Source organism: Scaptodrosophila lebanonensis, unplaced genomic scaffold (genome assembly GCF_003285725.1).
Source record: "Scaptodrosophila lebanonensis strain 11010-0011.00,11010-0021.00 unplaced genomic scaffold, SlebRS2 tig00000089-arrow-pilon, whole genome shotgun sequence".
NCBI lineage: Eukaryota > Metazoa > Arthropoda > Insecta > Diptera > Drosophilidae > Scaptodrosophila > Scaptodrosophila lebanonensis.
Window position 1 is genome coordinate 4154452 of NW_022060565.1, and position 19425 is coordinate 4173876.

At 42.3% G+C, this 19425-nt stretch overlaps 2 protein-coding genes across 2 annotated transcripts in view; one reads left to right on the forward strand and one right to left on the reverse strand.

The window, feature by feature from the left end:
* The window catches only part of LOC115626687 (potassium voltage-gated channel protein eag), a 46199-nt gene extending 39045 nt beyond the window's left edge, over positions 1–7154 (forward strand). The window contains exons 4-11 of the mRNA XM_030522115.1: positions 293–424; positions 1203–1315; positions 1437–1580; positions 4090–4186; positions 4254–4600; positions 4670–4825; positions 5519–5591; positions 6845–7154. Coding sequence (XP_030377975.1) covers positions 293–424; positions 1203–1315; positions 1437–1580; positions 4090–4186; positions 4254–4600; positions 4670–4825; positions 5519–5591; positions 6845–7065 — 1283 coding nt within the window. The 3' untranslated portion in view covers positions 7066–7154. The remainder of the gene's footprint in view (positions 1–292; positions 425–1202; positions 1316–1436; positions 1581–4089; positions 4187–4253; positions 4601–4669; positions 4826–5518; positions 5592–6844) is intronic.
* Positions 7155–10094: 2940 nt separating this feature from the next.
* On the reverse strand, positions 10095–14506 carry LOC115626981. Its single transcript, XM_030522497.1, is given in 4 exon segments — positions 10095–10239; positions 10368–10780; positions 13800–14287; positions 14365–14506. Coding segments are annotated over 4 exon segments (1188 nt in total).
* Between the last annotated feature and the right edge of the window lie 4919 nt (positions 14507–19425).

Here is a 19425-nt window from a genome sequence, read left to right on the forward strand (position 1 = left end):
TGGAAAAAAATACCAGATATTACAATTGTCTAAATTAACCATAAGCAAGCTATCGAAAAATAATTGGAAAATATGCGAATAATACAAATAATATGTGGGAAAATACTTGTATTATTTTTCTTAACAATATGCACTTAGTCTTAAGACCAAGCACCACTTCCGATTCAATAGAAAATAAATGTATCCTTAGAATATGTAATTAAATGCATGTTGATTCTGTTAGACCCGGCTAATCCCATGTTTTTCTTTCCATATCACTCCTGCTGCGATTTAAATGCGAATGTTGCTGTAGAAACACCGCTATGGCTGCTCTTGCAAGTGGCGCCCATTCGCAACGAAAGGGATTTGGTTGTGCTATTCCTGTTGACGTTTCGGGACATAACGGCGCTGAAGCAGCCGATCGACAGCGAGGACACCAAGGGTGGTAAGCCTATTGCCTAAGCGTTTTATCTGAGCATATTCGATATTTAGCCTAAGCGTGTATATATGTAGTTATGTATATAAAAGATCATCAGAGACACTGCCACAAATAAATTGCCCCACTCGCAATCACTCACCATAAACGAGAACTCCACACCGATACCAGAAGACTTGATTGGCCTCTCCCATACACTCCTAAGCACACTATATCATGCTCTCTCTCTCTATCTCTCTATCTCTCTCTATTTGTTTCTCTCTGTCTAATATGAATGATACTTACTCTCGAATTTGCGTTTAAATTATCAACTGTACCTACTCTATTGTTTGCTCTCTTTCTCTCTTTGTCTCTCTCTATTTACCACACTCGCAATACACCGTCATCTGCAACCCTGCAATCCACACACACACACACACACACACACACACACACACACACACTCAAACAAACAAACAAATCATATGAAAATGCTTATGCATTGTATATAAAAACATAAAAACACCGATTATCTCTTTATATACCTACTATATATGTATGCAAAATATGAATGATTATATGTATGTATGTATGTATGTATATATCTGTGTGGAAACACAATAATCAACATGATGACCATCTCTGGTTTATCTTGCATCTACAATATTATTCTTGTATCTTTGTTTTATTTTTCTTTTTTTCTGTGCTCTTCTTTATTTTCTTTGCTGTAATATACGCGCTCTTGCTCGTCGCTCTCTCTCTCTCTCTCTCGGTCTCTTTACAATAGCGGTTAATCTTTTCCTTCCAGTTTTAGGGCTCTCGAAATTCGCGAAATTAGCCCGCTCGGTGACGCGCAGTCGCCAATTCAGCGCCCACTTACCAACGCTGAAGGATCCAACGAAGCAGTCGAATCTGGCGCATGTGAGCACGATCTTGAGGGTTCTCTCACTTCCAGTCCGCTACATAATTAACAAACACACACTTTCTCTCTCTCTCTCTCTCTCTCTCTTTCTCTCTCCATATTTCACGATATCCGATGCAGATGATGTCACTGAGCGCCGATATTATGCCGCAATACAGACAGGAAGCGCCGAAGACGCCGCCACACATACTCTTGCATTATTGTGCATTTAAAGCAATTTGGGATTGGGTGATATTGTGTTTAACATTTTATACCGCCATCATGGTGAGTCCCCCATTCTCATCGCCAGCCCTTCCTCTTATAAATCATATCGCATAACCGAAATGAATGTTGTTGCTGCGGCAGTTGTTTTTGTGGGTTGCCGCGACACACAACTCAGACCCCTTTCCCAGCACCTGACCTGACCGACCACCCATTTATCATGATGTTTGTTTTTTTGGGACAAGCCTCACATCCAGTCACATAAGTCAAGCATGGCGTCTGGCGTCCCACACTACTTAGACACGCCCACGCCCATGCCCAGCCCCCTCCCCCTGCCAGCTGTGCAGCGCCTATTCATCTCGGTACCTCGTGCTCGCTTCGCTGCTATTATTATTGTTGCTGTTGTTGTTGTTGTTGTTGTTGGTGCGGTTGTTGTTTTTGTCGCTTGTCTACTTGAATCGTGCTTATTTCCGTCAACAAGATGTTAACATTTTCGCTTAAATTGCACTCAACAACTCAACTTGACTCACACACACACACACACACACACCCACACATGCTCGTACACATTTGTTCGTGTGTGTATGTGTGCGTGTGTGCTTTATGCCCGACGGCTGGCTGGCATCCGCCCACGCCCATTTTGTCTAGTACCAGGGACTGGCTTTGGGTTCGTTTTACAATTCGCGCCGCTTCTCTTGCCTGAAAACAAAGTCCGCTGCATACTTTTCGGCGCTGGCCAAAATTATTTCATTAAAAGCCTACGGCATTGCCTGCATATTTTCATGGCAGCGCTACAGCAATTTCCCCAGGCACTCTACGTACATATACATATATTTTTTTCATTATTTAATGAAATCAGCGTCGCTCTTTGATGGATTTATAGATTATTTTGCGAAACTTTTAAGCGCTCATTCGATTAATGCCCAAAATAAAAGTGCATGATTTTGGAGGCAACTTTTTAGTTGAATTCGACACAAATGCAATATTTGCATACGAGTATTTCCACTTTGTTGGGTCTTTAAATGCTGAAATGTTCCACATTCGAACCAAATTTAAAAAAAGGGACACCTAACATACGAAAATCAGAGGCTCGCTGAAACATTTAACATTCAATACAGAGCCATTCATTTTGTGTTGAAGAGCACTTTGAAGTATAAAAAAATTATATATCTGAGAATATTAAATAATATCAGTTTACTATCGTTATTTTAAGGTAGAAATCGAAAAGTTTTAAATGAAATAGAAACGTCAGTGTGTTGCAGAATTGTAGAACCTACTTTCTTGCTTGAGTATATTTAAAAGAAATTAAGTTCAAATATTTATTTTAAGAATTCGCAAACTCAAAAAAAAAAAAATCGTGAATTCTTCCAATTCTAATTGGTTTCGTATCGCTTGATATGAGTTTATAAGTATAATGGCGATTTAATTTAATTATAATACAATTCTAGCTAAGTAATGCGAAAGTCAGGGCATAATTTTTGAAACCAAGATTTTCATCTGGCCGGAAAGAAAGGAATGCCTTCAAAATGCAATAGAAGAGTTAAGCTTTAAAGAACTTATTTTCAACTACTGGTTTAATAAAGTGTACATTGTATACATTAAAAAAATTGAAGAACTAGTATTTAAATTGAAAAGAAAACTATTTGTAAATATCTATAAAATGTTTGCGACTCCCACAGTGGGAATAGACCCTAGATTGGTCAGTCGCAGTCGCAAACAGTGCTTTTTGGGCAAGTTCTGACAATTTCTACAACAAAGCAAATGTCTGCTGGTATGGTTGCTTTATAAACAAGCTTTCTGAAACTTTATAAGCGACCCACGTGGCATAAAAGCGTGGATAGACCGTTCACAAAGTCAACTACATACAAGTCAAGAAATCAGATAATGGTCGTTACAGTTCTCTCTCTCTCCCTCTCGCATGTGCACACACACACACACACATTTGCATATCCAAGTGGCAAACGAGCAGACGACACAACTTTGGTTTGCCACTGCCAGTGTCTAGGAGGAGGATATGTGTGGCTGTGCATGTGTGCGTGTGCGTGTGTGTGAACCGCTTATGGAGGATCTGTGTTATGTGCTTAAATTAATGTACATATATATAGAGAGAGAGAGGAGGAAATCGGTAACCGCAACAACAATGAGCCGCAGTCTTAGGCGGAGGCATACACAGTGCTCCACAAGAGCAATGTATGCATGAGGGGGCATGTAACTGTAGCAGGCACTTAAAGTAACAGAAAAGATAACAGCAACCGCAACAACAACAACAACAACTACCACTAGCTGCAATAAGGAGGCACCACAAACTGTTGCTCAACAAGCACAAGCCCAACCTCCGCCTCCGCCTCCGCCTCAGCGTAAGCCTGTGTCTCAGTTTGAAGTCAGCCTAAAGACCAAAAAACACTTAAGCCGCTTACCACGCAACCAGCAGACACATAGACAGACAGGCAGACAGACAGATGGACAGATAGACAGACAGACGGGCATACAAACCCTGATTGACATGCCACAGGCTGGCAATTGTAACAAGCTGTAATAATGCCCTCATCGTTTGTACTCATCCCAATCGCAGGTGCCATACAATGTAGCGTTTAAAAATAAAACCTCAGAGGATGTTTCCCTGCTCGTCGTCGATTCGATAGTCGATGTAATATTCTTTATAGATATTGGTAAGTAGGAACAAGTGCCATCGGCATAGCACACAACAACTATACTATGCTCTATGTACCCGATTAGTGTTAAACTTTCACACCACCTTCGTCGGACCCGGTGGCGAGGTGGTTAGCGATCCTAAGGTCATACGAATGAACTACCTGAAGTCATGGTTCATCATCGATCTGCTCAGCTGCCTGCCCTACGATGTTTTCAATGCCTTCGACCGGGACGAGGATGGCATCGGGTCGCTGTTTAGTGCGCTCAAGGTGGTGCGACTGCTGCGCCTTGGCCGTGTGGTGCGCAAGCTAGACCGCTATCTGGAGTACGGGGCAGCCATGTTAATACTATTGCTCTGCTTCTACATGCTGGTGGCGCACTGGCTAGCCTGCATTTGGTATTCGATCGGACGTAGCGATGCCGACAATGGGGTAAGTAGTCCTCTATCGCCACCGCCTAGGCATCCCCCTTCCACCTATACATACTATTCGTTATTGCAGATTCAATACAGTTGGCTGTGGAAGCTGGCCAATGTGACGCAGTCTCCGTACTCGTATATCTGGAGCAACGACACTGGACCCGAGCTAGTCAACGGTCCCTCGAGGAAGAGCATGTATGTGACAGCCTTGTACTTTACGATGACCTGCATGACCTCAGTAAGTCGAAAGCGCCCAGCAGGCGTACATCATATAGTCTAGATAAGCTTGTCCAGACTTCGAAGCCCCTTTCCCTAAGACATTACCATGACGAAACTAAAAATGGCTGACATCGACCGGAAATCTGCCTTAGCTTTCCCTTTTAAAAGCAATTGTGGCTTTAGAGTTTTGAAGGATTATGCCTATTTTTGAAATTAATAGAAAACGATGGTTAGAACGAATATATTTTGGAGCATTTCGGCTGCAGCAGAGCAGAGCAGGAAAGCTAATTCTGTACCACTGTCCAATACAATATTTCTGCCTTGTAGTTAGAATTGAAAGGGGGGGCTTCAAAATACTGATTCTTTAGCAATTAAACTCTTTGATTTTAGTCCAATTGCTAGCCAGTTTGTTAATATTGGTGATAGTTGCCGAAATTCTAGTTCTTTAGAGTCAATACTTCTCTCAATTTAACGCTCGAATTAGCTTCGACGAATGCTGAAGTTAAGGAGACGCGGAAAAAAAAAGACAGACAGTCAGGGATAGAGCTAACCTGCTAAGAACAAAATATGAATATGCAGTTAGAAAGATGAATTCCTCTGAATACCAGAATATGAATATGCAGTTAGGAAGATGAATTCCTCTGAACTGCCAGAATGCCAAACCGCAGCTACAATTGAACTAATCTCTCTTTATGTCTGATTCTCTTTACAGGTGGGCTTTGGCAACGTAGCTGCCGAGACGGACAACGAGAAGGTGTTCACCATCTGCATGATGATCATTGCAGGTGCTGTGTTCAAACACGTTCCGTTGCCGCGTCCAAGTTTCCCAAACGCGCAACGCTTTTAAATCAACGCTCCAATCGTAATCATTTAAAAGCTGTAGAACATTTGTGTGCCCCGCACAGAGTTGTGTGCCCACCCGATCGTTTGCTCAGCCTCCTAAAAATCATGTACAATTTAACGAAAAGAATAATGATGCGGTGGCTATGGATTGGGCCGCCTGGGCTGGGCAAGCATCGGTGCACGTGATTCTTAGACACAAATAGCGCCGCTAGAACTAATAACTGCTGGAATTGGTGTAGCAACCGCCCCTGCCCTCACAACAGACACTCCAATACGCACACACACACACACATAATCAATATTTGAACTGACTTCATTCACATTCCCTTCTTTTCCTATTATCGAGAGAAATTTGATTTTTCTTCGTGTTCTTTGGAATTAATTTTTATTGGACATAGTTGGACAATTCGTCGCTATGTGTGAGTTATTTTGTCGCCTCTGTTGCTGTCTCGTTTTGTGTTTTGTGTAATCATCGCAATCATCTTTCTCATCGTCCGCAATCTCGTCAACAAACACAACTCAAGTAGCCACACACTCTCCACATTTTCCATCCTTTCCAGAAATGCTAGGCACACATTGCGCCAGCGCGTCGTGCACAATTTATTGAGTATATTGAGTTGAGGGATCAGCTCTTAGATATACATACGACGCATGCGCGCAATGTGCGCCTCAGCACCTTTTCCTCAGCATTTAATATTGTTGTCTGTATGTGTATGTCTTTTCTTGTCGCTCGTCCAATTCGCCGCATTTATTACTGTTCTAGCCACGCGCATGCGCAAATCGACTTGTAACACGCTCCTCGACTATCTGCGCGCTTCTTTCTCTACACACTACTTGTAGACTCCCCGAACTTAGACTAAGTATCAGATAACTCCAGCAACCAAGTGTACTCATACCTCTGTCTCTCTAAGGCACGAACTCACTCAAACACCAACGCCAACACCAACACACACACACACACACACACCCATAGCCACACTCACAGAAACACAGACACTCACATACTATATGTATCATGCATAAGGTAGTGCTGTGCCTGCTGTCTGACATTATGTGGGCGGTACTTCGTGGGATATTTTGTCATCTAAGCTCTAACAGTCTCTTCTTGTCTCCCATGCCGCTCCCCATGCGATCGCATGAAAATGTACCACAACCACCAACACCACCACCACCAACTACTACTACATATCTATAGCTCTACTGTACGCGACGATTTTCGGTCACGTGACCACCATCATACAACAAATGACCTCGGCCACCGCCAAGTACCACGACATGCTGAACAACGTGCGCGAGTTTATGAAACTGCACGAGGTGCCGAAGGCGCTCAGCGAGCGGGTGATGGACTATGTCGTCTCCACGTGGGCCATGACCAAGGGGCTCGATACCGAGAAGGTAAATTTTGCCAGCACCTAATTAATATTAACCAATTCGCAATAGTTGAGCAGACCAGTCACTGCCACCGATGTCTCATCCCAAGCAATAGTAAACAACAACAACAACAAAATGACCACCAAAAGATATTTATATAAAATGTAGATCATTCGCTTTTTATTTTGCTGGAAAGCTTGCAACGCTTTTTGCGTCCCTTCCTAAAAAAACCGCATAGACATGAATGAAAGACTTATGTATATAAAACCTAGCGGATTGCTTTCAAATCAAATCATTCATAGATCAATAAATATGCATATCATAGATATTAATCTTCATTTCTCCAAATCAGCGCTTTAAATTAGTAAAAGAATTTTATTATAGATATTTGTAGATATACTTTATTAATACATCTATATTTGATGAGCACCAAAAACACGCGTATCTAATGGTTTTCCGCTTTTGATGGAAAGTTGAAACAACACCTTAAGATACCTTTTCTATTGAACGACTTCTAGATCATCTTTGGAGAAATGCATCCAAACATACTTGTATTTCAAAACAAACTTCAAGGCAAATTTCTGCCTTGGATGTGCCTTGAAAGAGACGGTTGAGCTACAAAATAGAATATACTACGTAGTCTCTGGTTTCGAAATGCTTTTTGCATTCTTTCAGCGATTTAGTGCTTGGTCAAATATTATTGCAGGTCTATTCATAAACTCAACATTTCTAAGGAAATTTTTGATAAAACCCTTCAACAAGTATTGCAACTAGGAAACCCACTAAAATGTTATTGGATATTTCATCTGTAGCTGTTAGATAGCCTGGACAAGTTTCAACATATTTATTATCCATAAATTATTATTAATGCTCTATCTTGTGCCTAGAATAGAGAACTAACAAATATTTATGTAAATGTGTGTATGTACATGGATTTGCGAATGATAAGGCTCTGTACATACTATACATATACAAGTATGTATGTATATCAAGAAAACGTAGAGCACTTCATCTCTCACTGTCTCTAATACACTCGACGTACAACTTAAAACGCAGCACTCGTACTCACACCTCTCACTTATCACCTAGAACTCGTAGCTTCCGCTTCTATGCGCTCTAGTCGATTGCACACACATAAATACTCTACTCACCTACTACACAGTACTTATGTATGTAGATACGAGCGGGTCTTACATTTTCTAGAGCCAATGTGACTTAAAGACCCCCATTGCTTCGTTTTTTGACAGCTCCTCAAGACAACAACTTCCTTACACTCACACCGACACACTCTCTCACACCGACACCAAACTCTTCCCATTTTCAAGAACTCTAAATTCTATTTTGAAAAAATAATAATATTTATGACAATGACAAAAACTATTAACACCTTCGCGCTCGCCTCCGCCTCCGTCGTCGCTACCACTACCGCTACTGCTGTTGCTTTATTTTTCCTATCATTTAAAAGTTGCTTCCGCATATTCAGCAAAAATATTCGAAGCCAACGAACAATAACTTAAAGCCATTTTGTAAAAACGTAGCAATAGTTAAGCATTCCTCGCCCTAAACATTAAACAACAAAAACCCTTTACCGAAACACAAAATGCGCGTATTACTCGTACTATGAGCGATTGAGAGCCGAGGTAAGCTGCCCAAGGTGTGTATCTTTGCAGGCGCTCTGTGCAAGCCCAGTACCAAAATTATATAACAAGAACAATGCTGTACTATATAATACTCGTACTTATTTATTGCAACCTGGTATTTAATCTGTAAAACAAATAGTATAACAATAACAACAATTACAACCACAATATTGCCACCAAAAATAATTATCAATGCCAATATCATTTTGCTAACTCACAAAAAATCTTCTCTCTGTATTTTCCAATGATCAACAATTCTCTCTTTGTTCGCTGCTCGCTGCTCGTGAGCAAAATCCGGGCCAAAACGAAAAGCGTCCGTCAAATTCATGCCTTTAGATGAACTTAAACCAAACAGCGCCACGCCCCCGCCCCCTCCCGGGATGGGGCGTGTCTGCTAGCACAAGAATTGTAGACTCGTTTGGTTTAACAACAACATGAGCAGAGTTTACACTGATGTTCGATGAAATCCAACCGCAACAACTAAACTGACCTTTATACCTATTTCGTTGACTGTAGTTTGTGCCGTAGTAGGGAACTGCGTTAGGGTACAGCCCTAGGGAAGAACCGTAGACGACCCGCTTGCCAGACGGCTCGCTTAACATTTGGCAACCGGACGCCCAAAAGGGTCGGGGTCACTTCATTTAATCCTCTATGGGTCTGCCAAAGTGGTCAGCTTGACAGGTGCCTATTTTTTGAAGGGCAACCAGGAAGCTCCACCACACACACACCCTCAACCACACACACACACACACATAGCCCGAAATCTTCACACACATACACACACACGAAGACAATCTACAAACGACAACCTCACGCCTCCCCCCCAGCCGCACAGAAACCAATGCAGAGACACTCGTTGAACACGTCGTCCAGTAAATTCGTCAATGTTGTATGTGTATTAGTGTATGTGTGCGTGTGCGTGCCTCTATCGTTTTTACAATAGCAAGCAATCCGAACCCCTCACAATAACACTCCCCGAATATTAAATAGGACCACATGGTTCATTATAAATTGTGCGCCGCACCCGGTCCACCAAGTATATTCCATTCAAATCCAAATCCAAATGCAAGTCCCATGCCCATAAAGCCTTCGTCGTCGAAATCCACACTTCCCAATTCCAAGTCCAAGTCCAAACCCAAGCCCTAATCCTAAAGACCCAAGCTCCAAGCTCCAAGCCCCTGTCTATGCCAACTATTCAATTGGGCACAAAAATCCCAAAAGCGGTTTAAGAAGAACAAGAACAAGATGAAGATAAAGAAGATAAATACGAAGAAGAAGCAGAGCACACAACGCAACTCGCAACTCATTCACAATTCGCAGGTACTAAACTATTGTCCGAAAGATATGAAGGCTGACATATGTGTTCATCTAAATCGCAAAGTATTTAACGAGCATCCAGCATTTCGTCTGGCCTCGGATGGTTGTCTGCGTGCATTAGCGATGCATTTTATGATGTCCCACTCGGCACCGGGGGATCTGCTCTACCACACTGGCGAGAGCATCGACAGTCTGTGCTTCATTGTGACGGGCAGTCTGGAGGTCATACAGGATGACGAGGTTGTGGCAATATTGGGTAAGTCTTAGCCATGTTGGTGTTCACCTACCGAATGCTTAAATCTAATGGCCACTGGCCATCTTCTATACTCTCGCCCCACCCGTGCTCTCCTTTCTTTTTTTCTCTTCCCGATGTGTGCGACAAAGGCAAAGGCGACGTCTTCGGCGATCAATTCTGGAAGGACTCGGCCGTTGGCCAGAGTGCCGCCAATGTGCGGGCACTGACCTATTGTGATTTGCATGCCATCAAACGTGATAAATTGCTCGAAGTCCTCGATTTCTATTCGGCATTTGCGAATAGCTTTGCACGCAATCTGGTGCTCACCTACAATCTCAGACATCGACTGATTTTTCGCAAGGTGGCCGATGTGAAGCGCGAAAAAGAATTGGCCGAACGGCGTAAGAACGAGCCACAATTGCCCCAGAACCAAGATCATCTCGTTCGAAAGATATTCTCCAAGTTTCGGCGCACCCCCCAAGTGCAGGCTGGCAGCAAAGAGTTGGTCGGTTCTGGCCAGAGCGACGTCGAGAAGGGTGACGGCGAGGCGGAACGCACTAAGGTGAGTCTGCGGCAGACCCACAACCAGCAGCTCCATGTCCATGCCAATGCGATATGATGTTTTGTTATGTGGTGTGATGTGATGTGATGTGATGTGCGTTCAATATGTGTTTGCTGTAATCGCTCTTCGTTTGTAGAATTATCGTTATAGTTGTTTTGATTTGATTAAAAAACAATTATTAATAATTGTAATGAAAACCCATACACAAAACCCACTCTTTCTCTCTACCTTTAATGTTTGAGAGTTTGGTTAATGGATGGGTTTTGTGTGCGCTACTATTAGTTTGGTTCAGTTCTGCTCAGTTTTGTTGAGTTCTGTTCTTTGTTGTGTGCGTATGTATCGGTATTTGTAAGTGCATTTAATTCAAGTATGTATTGAAATATCAAAGTATATGTATATGTGTATTTAACCTAACATTTTTGATGCATTGTTATTAATGAACACCATAACAGCCACAGCCACAGCCACTGCTCAGGTTTGTTGTTGGCCGTGTGGCCGTCAATCAATCACTGATCGTTAATACAGTTAATTAATGTCGTTGGTATTGTTACAATTGTCTTTTTATTTTCATACAATATTCATATTTAAATGCAACAGATGTGTAAACAAGTGACTTATGCTCGATATGTGTCTTTTTTGTCTTTTTAACATGCTTACGCTGTAACTCTCTATCTCTCTCTCTCTCCCTTTATCTCCTTCTCATGCATACACACACACATACATATTTCTTTTCTCACTCTCGATCGATAACATATCCAACATAACCTCAAACTGCACGCGCACAATCCATCACTTAATCATCACTCATCTCTATTTCCCATCGATCGTTTTCTGTTCATCTCTCGCTACTAAACTCCCACCCATTCTCTTTCATGCGCTCTGGCAATTTGTTTTGTTTCATTCCATTACATTCCATTCCGTTGCTGCTGTTTCATCCGTGTCTGTCGCTGTACAATATTCTGTTGTCAATTTGGCTAAATAATAAATGTTACCCCCTGGAATTAATTAACAAAATTACTAACGAAAAAATTCTGAACTATTTTCCACACATGTATCTCACACTCCGTCCGGCCATCCCTAAACCTGACCCACCATGACCCACCCCTCCTGCGCTACGTCCGTTCGTTTGAACTTCTAAACACGGCGTACTTTCCGTACTTCACACATCACACGACACTCTCTTCTTTCTCTCTCTCTCTCTCTCTATCCGTTTCTTTCTCTCCCCGCTCTCGCTCACTGCCTATTTCCTGCTGTATTGCGCTCGCCAAATCTATTGCTATACTGCTCGTTAAAAACGATCGATCGATCCATTACCAACCTATCCAAGAAGCTACCTGCCAAACTCACATTAACAGAGGACTCACGCATTCTAACAACCGCCGCCGTACCCTCACCGTCGCCATCACCCTCGCCCTCATCGGGTCCACCATCTGCACGTAGTACCCGTGCTAGCAAATGGGGACGCCTTCTGGGCAGTTCAAGTGTCGATTCAGCTAGCGATACTAGCGCCAAGGTAGCCGTCTCGAGAAGTTTGAGCGCCCGCGAAAGTCTGCGTGAGAGCACTGCCCAAGCGAGGCAGAGTAGTACTTCGAGTAGCAATGGTGGACAAGGGAATAAAGTAATTACCGTTAATAAGAATACTAAACTAAAACCAAATACAAAACAAACTTTAAAATTATCCATTAAAAAGAGAAAAGATAAGAAATTTGCCAATTTTCGATTAACATTAATATTGATTTCTTTAACGAAATATGCAATACTATACTTGTATGTATGTTTTGGCTAAAACATTAATGCTAACTCTATTTTCGTTTCGTTTGTTCTTCTTCCACGTACGACTTTCGTTCTTCGATTCCACCATTTTGCTTTCATTTATTAATTCGATTTGTGTGCCATTTTCGGTTTTGCTGAAATCTCCAGCATTTACAATTAAGCAAAGTAAGTTTCACCGATCAGTTAATTACTGCTAGTTGCGAATTATTTATTTGGCATTTAGAACTTAAGTAGATGATGCTCTCTCTCAATGTGTATCGCTACCTGTACGGTTCGATATCTGCATATACATACATATGTATATACATACGAGTAGTAGACAGAACAGTAACGAAATGGGCCTTTTTTTTACAAAAAAAAAAAAAAAAAAAAAAAAAACAACGATGTTATCACATGAGATGATGATAAGATTATGATGAGATGATAATATTATGATGAGATGATGTCGAGATGATGAGATGATAAGATACAAGGGCCGGCACGATATCGACAATAGCGCTTTGTTACTGTTCTGTCCACTTGGTTAGACTTTGTATTTAGTGCGCTGCTCCCATGCACCACAGGCACTGTGACAAGTCACAATTCACAGATATAAACCGCTTTGTTTCTTCCTTAAACTTAAATCGATTGATATGTTTCTATATTTCGTTTACCGTTGACTTTTCCCCCGTACAAACGAACAAAATTCGCTTGCCTCACTGCAATTACAACCACTGCGACAACAATCAACAACCAACAACGACAAACAAACAAAATCAAATCGATTGGACGCCTGCTATTTAAACTTTTATTAAACCGTTCCACATGCAACTCTGTCTTTGATCCGATTTGATTGGAATCCACTTGCACTTGCCACCCGCACTTTGCAACGTTTCGCAACGCCACCACAATCGAAATCTAAATCAAAACCAAAATATAATTCTAAATCAACAACAACAAAAACAACTCTGAATGAATGCGCAACAACAACATGAAAAACAATCAAACAATCGAACCTAAAAATCAACACACTTCTAAATCAAAACTCAATCACTCTTCTCCCTCTTTCCCTGCTATCAACTGATTAATCAACCAATCAAATTTTCAACCCAATTAAATCCGCCCACAACGAATAAACCGAACCGTACACAACTAAAACTCACTGAACCACCGATCCACCGATCTACCGATCTCTCTTCAACTGCCTGTTTACCCGCTCAACCTCCACCACCTGCCTCTGCCTCTGCCTTTGCCATGTTCCATTAAACGCCACCTTCAGGTTTTTCCCAAGGCGCCCAAGCTGCAGGCGAGCCAGGCGACGCTTGCCCGCCAGGACACCATCGACGAGGGCGGCGAGGTTGACTCCTCCCCACCAAGTCGCGACAGCCGCGTGGTCATCGATGGTGGTGCCGCCACGACTACAACAACAGCAGGCGCCACTACAACGCCTGCACCCAGTGGGACCGGGACCGCGACCGCCAAGGAACGCAACCTGGCACTGGAGCGCGAGCGACAAATCGAAATGGCCTCCTCCCGAGCCACCACATCAGATACCTACGACACGGGTCTGCGCGAGACGCCACCAACGTTAGCGCAACGCGATCTCATCGCCACAGTGCTCGACATGAAGGTTGACGTGCGACTGGAACTGCAACGCATGCAGCAGCGTATAGGTCGGATCGAGGATCTGCTGAGCGAGCTGGTCAAGCGGCTGGCACCTCAGATGGACTCCAGCGGACAGACGACTCCTGGCGAAGAGATCTGCAGCGGTTGCGGCAGCACAACGACGACGACGACGGTGGCTGCGGCGGGGGCAGGCGCCGGAAGCCCCACAACACCTGCCACGGCAGCGGCCACCACACCCGTGGACACTGTGATAACAATCTCATCACCCACGGCAGCGGCAGCAGCAGCGGCAACCACAGGTGCGCCATCCTCGTCAGGGGGCGGTGCGGCGAATGCTGGCGTTGGCGCTGGCATCGGTCTACTAAATCCAAGTGTCCAAGTTGTGTCGAGCGCGGGAGGCAACGGCCTGGGGCCACTGATGCTCAAGAAGCGACGCTCGAAGAGCAGGAAAGCACCGGCGCCTCCTAAGCAGACACATGCGACGGCAGCCGGAGCGAGCGCAACACTAACGGGTGCTATTGGATCTGGTACGACGAGCGTGACAGCGTCAGCGTCCACATCAGCGTTGGCATTGGCAGCCTCCACGCCAGCGCCCAGTCCATCGGCAGAAAAGCTGCAGCTGCGTCTACTTGAGGAGGACTTCACGGCGGCTCAGTTGCCGCAGAGCAGCGCCAGTACGCCTACAACGACAGCCACAACTCCGCCCCCAGCGGCGGCACCGGCTGCTTCCCCAACGGGCAGTGCAACGACCACACCAACCGGCGCACCACCAGCCCTGCCCACGCCCACGGGCAGCAGCAGCGGCAGTGGCCGCGGCTCCAAGCGCGAGTTTCTCTAGCCCAAGATCCTGGTGCGCCATCAGTCGGTGGATAGCAGCAGCTTCGAGCAATAGTATTCGCGGACTGAACAAGCGACACACAGATGCCACGCCTACGCTGATTGCCTACGCTTAGCTTGCCTAGTCTATGTACAACTACTACTACTACTACTTATATAGTATATCTTAAGTAATCTCCGAATATGTGCATTGTACCTTGTACATACTCGTATATACGAAAAAAAGAAAACATTGAACAAGGCCGAAGGCCATTGCTTACGCGCTGTGCTCCCTTGCTCTAATCAAACCTTGTTACACTCTCTCCATCTCTTTCAATCGAACACACACACACACTCTTCCTCTCTCTCTCTCTCTCTCTCTCTCTCTCTCTATTTCTTCATCGCCGTCTCACACTCTCAGAGAGTCTTTTTCTACAATCTTCGTCAGACTCCAGCGCTCTCTCCTCCACACATTTACTCTCTCTCTCTCTCTCTCTCGCCCTCTTTGCTCATACACTCACGCTCTCGAATGTGGACAGCGTCTCTCATTTTGAATAGTTGAGTGCAGGATTAAGGCAAGCATGTTGCTTACGAATTTGCTACATTTACTGCAATTATTTACCTTTATATACGAACAATATTGTAAATGAGGAAGGAGTCTATACATACATATGTATGCGTGTACATGTACATAGGTATATGCTACAGCTACATAGAGATTAGTAATATACCTACATATATATAAATGAATATTTTTGTGATAAACGCTAACGAGGAGGCAAGCTGAAGCGACAACTACAGCAGCAACGCTGCACAAGACACACACACACACACACACACACACACACACACACACACACACACACAAACACAAGCCCACAGACAAATGAAATAATGCCCGTGAATTGTACATAGAAAAAGGTTTAAGCAAACCCGCCCACACCCCACCAGTCACCCCTCCAGCACATCCAGTTTCACAGTTTTTCTGGGTCTCACACTACGGCTCAAGAGCCCAACCCAAGATACCCGAACCTGATTTGGGAAATGACTGCCACATTCTTGAACCGGTTAATTATACATACGAGTACTTACTGCTGATAGTTCAGATGTGTACCTTCCGTTTTATCGTGAAAATAATGATCTTAAGGTGTTATTTACTGGAAGTATGTTCCGTCTTCAATTGCGATAGAAAGTGAAGTTGCAGAAAAGCTTTTTCTATACCAAATACTAGGTGAAATTCCAAAAATGGTATCCTACTATCTAAGTTCGTTTCCAGTTGGGATGCTGAGCCCCATCAACTAACACAGGCTTCTAGTTCTAGTTCTGAGCTTATGACACCGGACTAAAGAAACCATCCAGCAGAAGTTGCGATTTTTGCACTGGAAGGCATCATTAATTTCGCTTGATTACATCCCTTTTGCCTCGATTGAGCAACAGCTTCGAGCTTAGTGATCAGTGCTCAGAAGTGACAGAAGTGGAACAGACCCATCCAGCCATCCTCATGAGCGTCAATGCAACACAGAGACTCACCTTAGATGCAAAACAAATACTTACATAGATGTGTGTAGTAGGAGCAAACACAATGCCACATTGTAAATGATTTTTAACGATATTAGGAGCATATTGAAAAATCAAAATATTCAAACACAAGCAAATGTTAACGAAGTTCCCAACCAACAAACAACAATTAACACAAAAAGAACTTAAAATTGCAAGCCGAGGCCGCAAATGAAACGACAATCGACAAACTTAAAACTAAAACCAAAAACCAAAAACAAATGTTAAAGTCTTGAAGAGAGAACTATTAGCTACATAATGAGAAAAATGTGTACATACAAGATACGCTATTGTTTAAAGATTAACAAGCAACGCTGCGCTGTAAAAATGTAAATAAATATACATTTTAATTAGTCTTAGCATTGAGAGGTACTCGCATTCTAGGGACTACTCGTAATACTTACAGAGAAGAAAGCGCATCATCCACAGCGAGCTCAGCAATTAATTCAATTGGCACTAAAGTGTCATATATACATACATATATATTAATTATTTGATACACTCACACACTCACACACACATACACACATACTTTGTGATAAAGTTTCGTAACAAATTATACTTGTATTATTATATATAATGCAGAGAGTGGTAGCAGGTACGAGTATAGGGAAGATATGGAAGGGTAGTGTTAAAATATATTGTTTACGCTCGCATTGAAAAAAGCCTGCACTTGCATATAGTTTATACATACATATAGTATGTACAAGTACATATGTACTTGTGTATGAATATCTCCTTGTTGTTACTATAAATCGAAAGCTGAAGAAACGCATAACCACAACACTCGTACCATAATAGCCAGCATAGTCGTAGAGAAAGGTGCAATTGAAGGAGGATCCGACTACGTGTACACTATACCGATATACTAGTCCTGAGCAGATTATCGAAAGGTTTCATTACGCTTAAGTCGCGTGCATTAGCGTTTGTATTTCGTTTTGGCTCCGTTATGGAACCGTCTACCGTAGCTACTATACTATATATAGAGTGCTTGTCACATTGATTTTTTTTGCCTTGGATCGAGTTCCGGACACAGAGCCCCGAACCCCATGCCCCCATGCCCCCTTGACCCATGCCCCGTGCTCAGAGCTCCGAGCATATATTTAGCTAAAAAGCAATACGAACAGTCTTCCTGATCTGAGATGAACATGGCCGTGGGCGGCATTTGGTGCAGTTGGAGGAGCCGTCGTAGCTAAGGGTTATCTAGTTTTAGTTTTAGTTTTCTAACTCTTGCGAGTAGGATTTAGTAGGTATGGCTTTCTTAATACAATACATACAACCATCAACTGGCTTCTGTTGGCTCCCCCCAATCGAAAAGCAATGCCCAAATCAAGAGACATTGAAGAAGGTGAACACGACGAACACCCGTACAATGGGAATACAATCTAATTTGGACTCTCATGTTGTTACCCGATAGTACTACGAATCAATCAAAACTTTATTAAATAGCATACTATTTATTAATTGAGACTAACGCCGTTTGTTGTTTATATACTTATGTATATTTTTTAATTAATTATGTAGGAAATGAGTTTCTAGCTAACGCAAGTTGGTCGATAGAAACTGCGGGGACTGGGACTCATTGTAAATAGTTTCTTTATATAAGTACGTATATGTATAGATATATGTATGTATGTATGTACATATGTATGTATGTATATAGAGAGACACACCATGTACTTATGAGTTGAGGATTCCCACACACACACACACACACACACACACACACACACACACACACACACACACACGCCCATACACCTAAAAACTGACTAGAAGACATGATAAATAGATATATAGTATATACATATAGCATATATACTGATTTAGACACTCTCGAACACATATACGTATGTGCAATATGCATTGCTCATAGTGCATCCGATATAGCAACTACTTGTAGTATTAACGATGAAGAGTTAGTGAAGGTTAATGAGGAAGGTTAGTTTTGAAATTCGTTCAACTGATTTTTGCATAGTTATCTAAATATATATAGTACTAATATAGCTATGGGTATACTCGTATATCTTTATATATACATATATATATATATATATATATATAGTATAGGGACCGTTTGTTACCGCAGATAGCCAGCTGCAAGATCCAATGAGCTCAAGACACCCCGCCTCCTCCAACACCCTACACACACCATTCCTGCCCCTGCCCCTGCCCCTGCCTATCGGTCATGCTGTGCACTCGCAAAAGAAAAGCAAAAATCCAAGAAAAAACAAAATGAAAAAAATATAAATAAAAAACAAAGCAACTGCAATAAGAGACAACGCTTTAAGTAACCACACTTGACATGTAAATTACAATTAAAATCTTAACAAATATGAATTAGTTACTCGTATTTTGTTGTACATTTTAGGACTTAACTACACAGAGCCTTATAAATTTATGAATGAACAACTAACCTATGACAAGAAAAAAAAAACAAAATGCAAACCAAACCAAGCAAAATAAAATTAAAGAAAATAAAAGAAAAATGTGCAATTACAATTCTAGGTCAAGCGAAACAAAAGCAACAAAGATTAGTCAAAATTTATATATGAAAGGAAATTTATAAATATATGTATATTTACAACTGAGGAAATCCGAATCTTATTCTACTCCCACACACCCACACCCACACACTCACACAAACATACACACACACACACACAGCAAATCTACATACATACGCGCCTATGAACAATTTATTTCACCTTTTATGAATAAATTTATGAATTTACGAGTACTTATGCTATATTCGCTTAGAAGCGCCAAACTGACAAAATACGATATATATACAAGTATATATGTATATACACGTATAGTATATATACACTATAATGTTTAAACAGAATTAAACGAAACACGAAAACCTTAAACAAATTTAAAAAGCTTTTATACGCCAG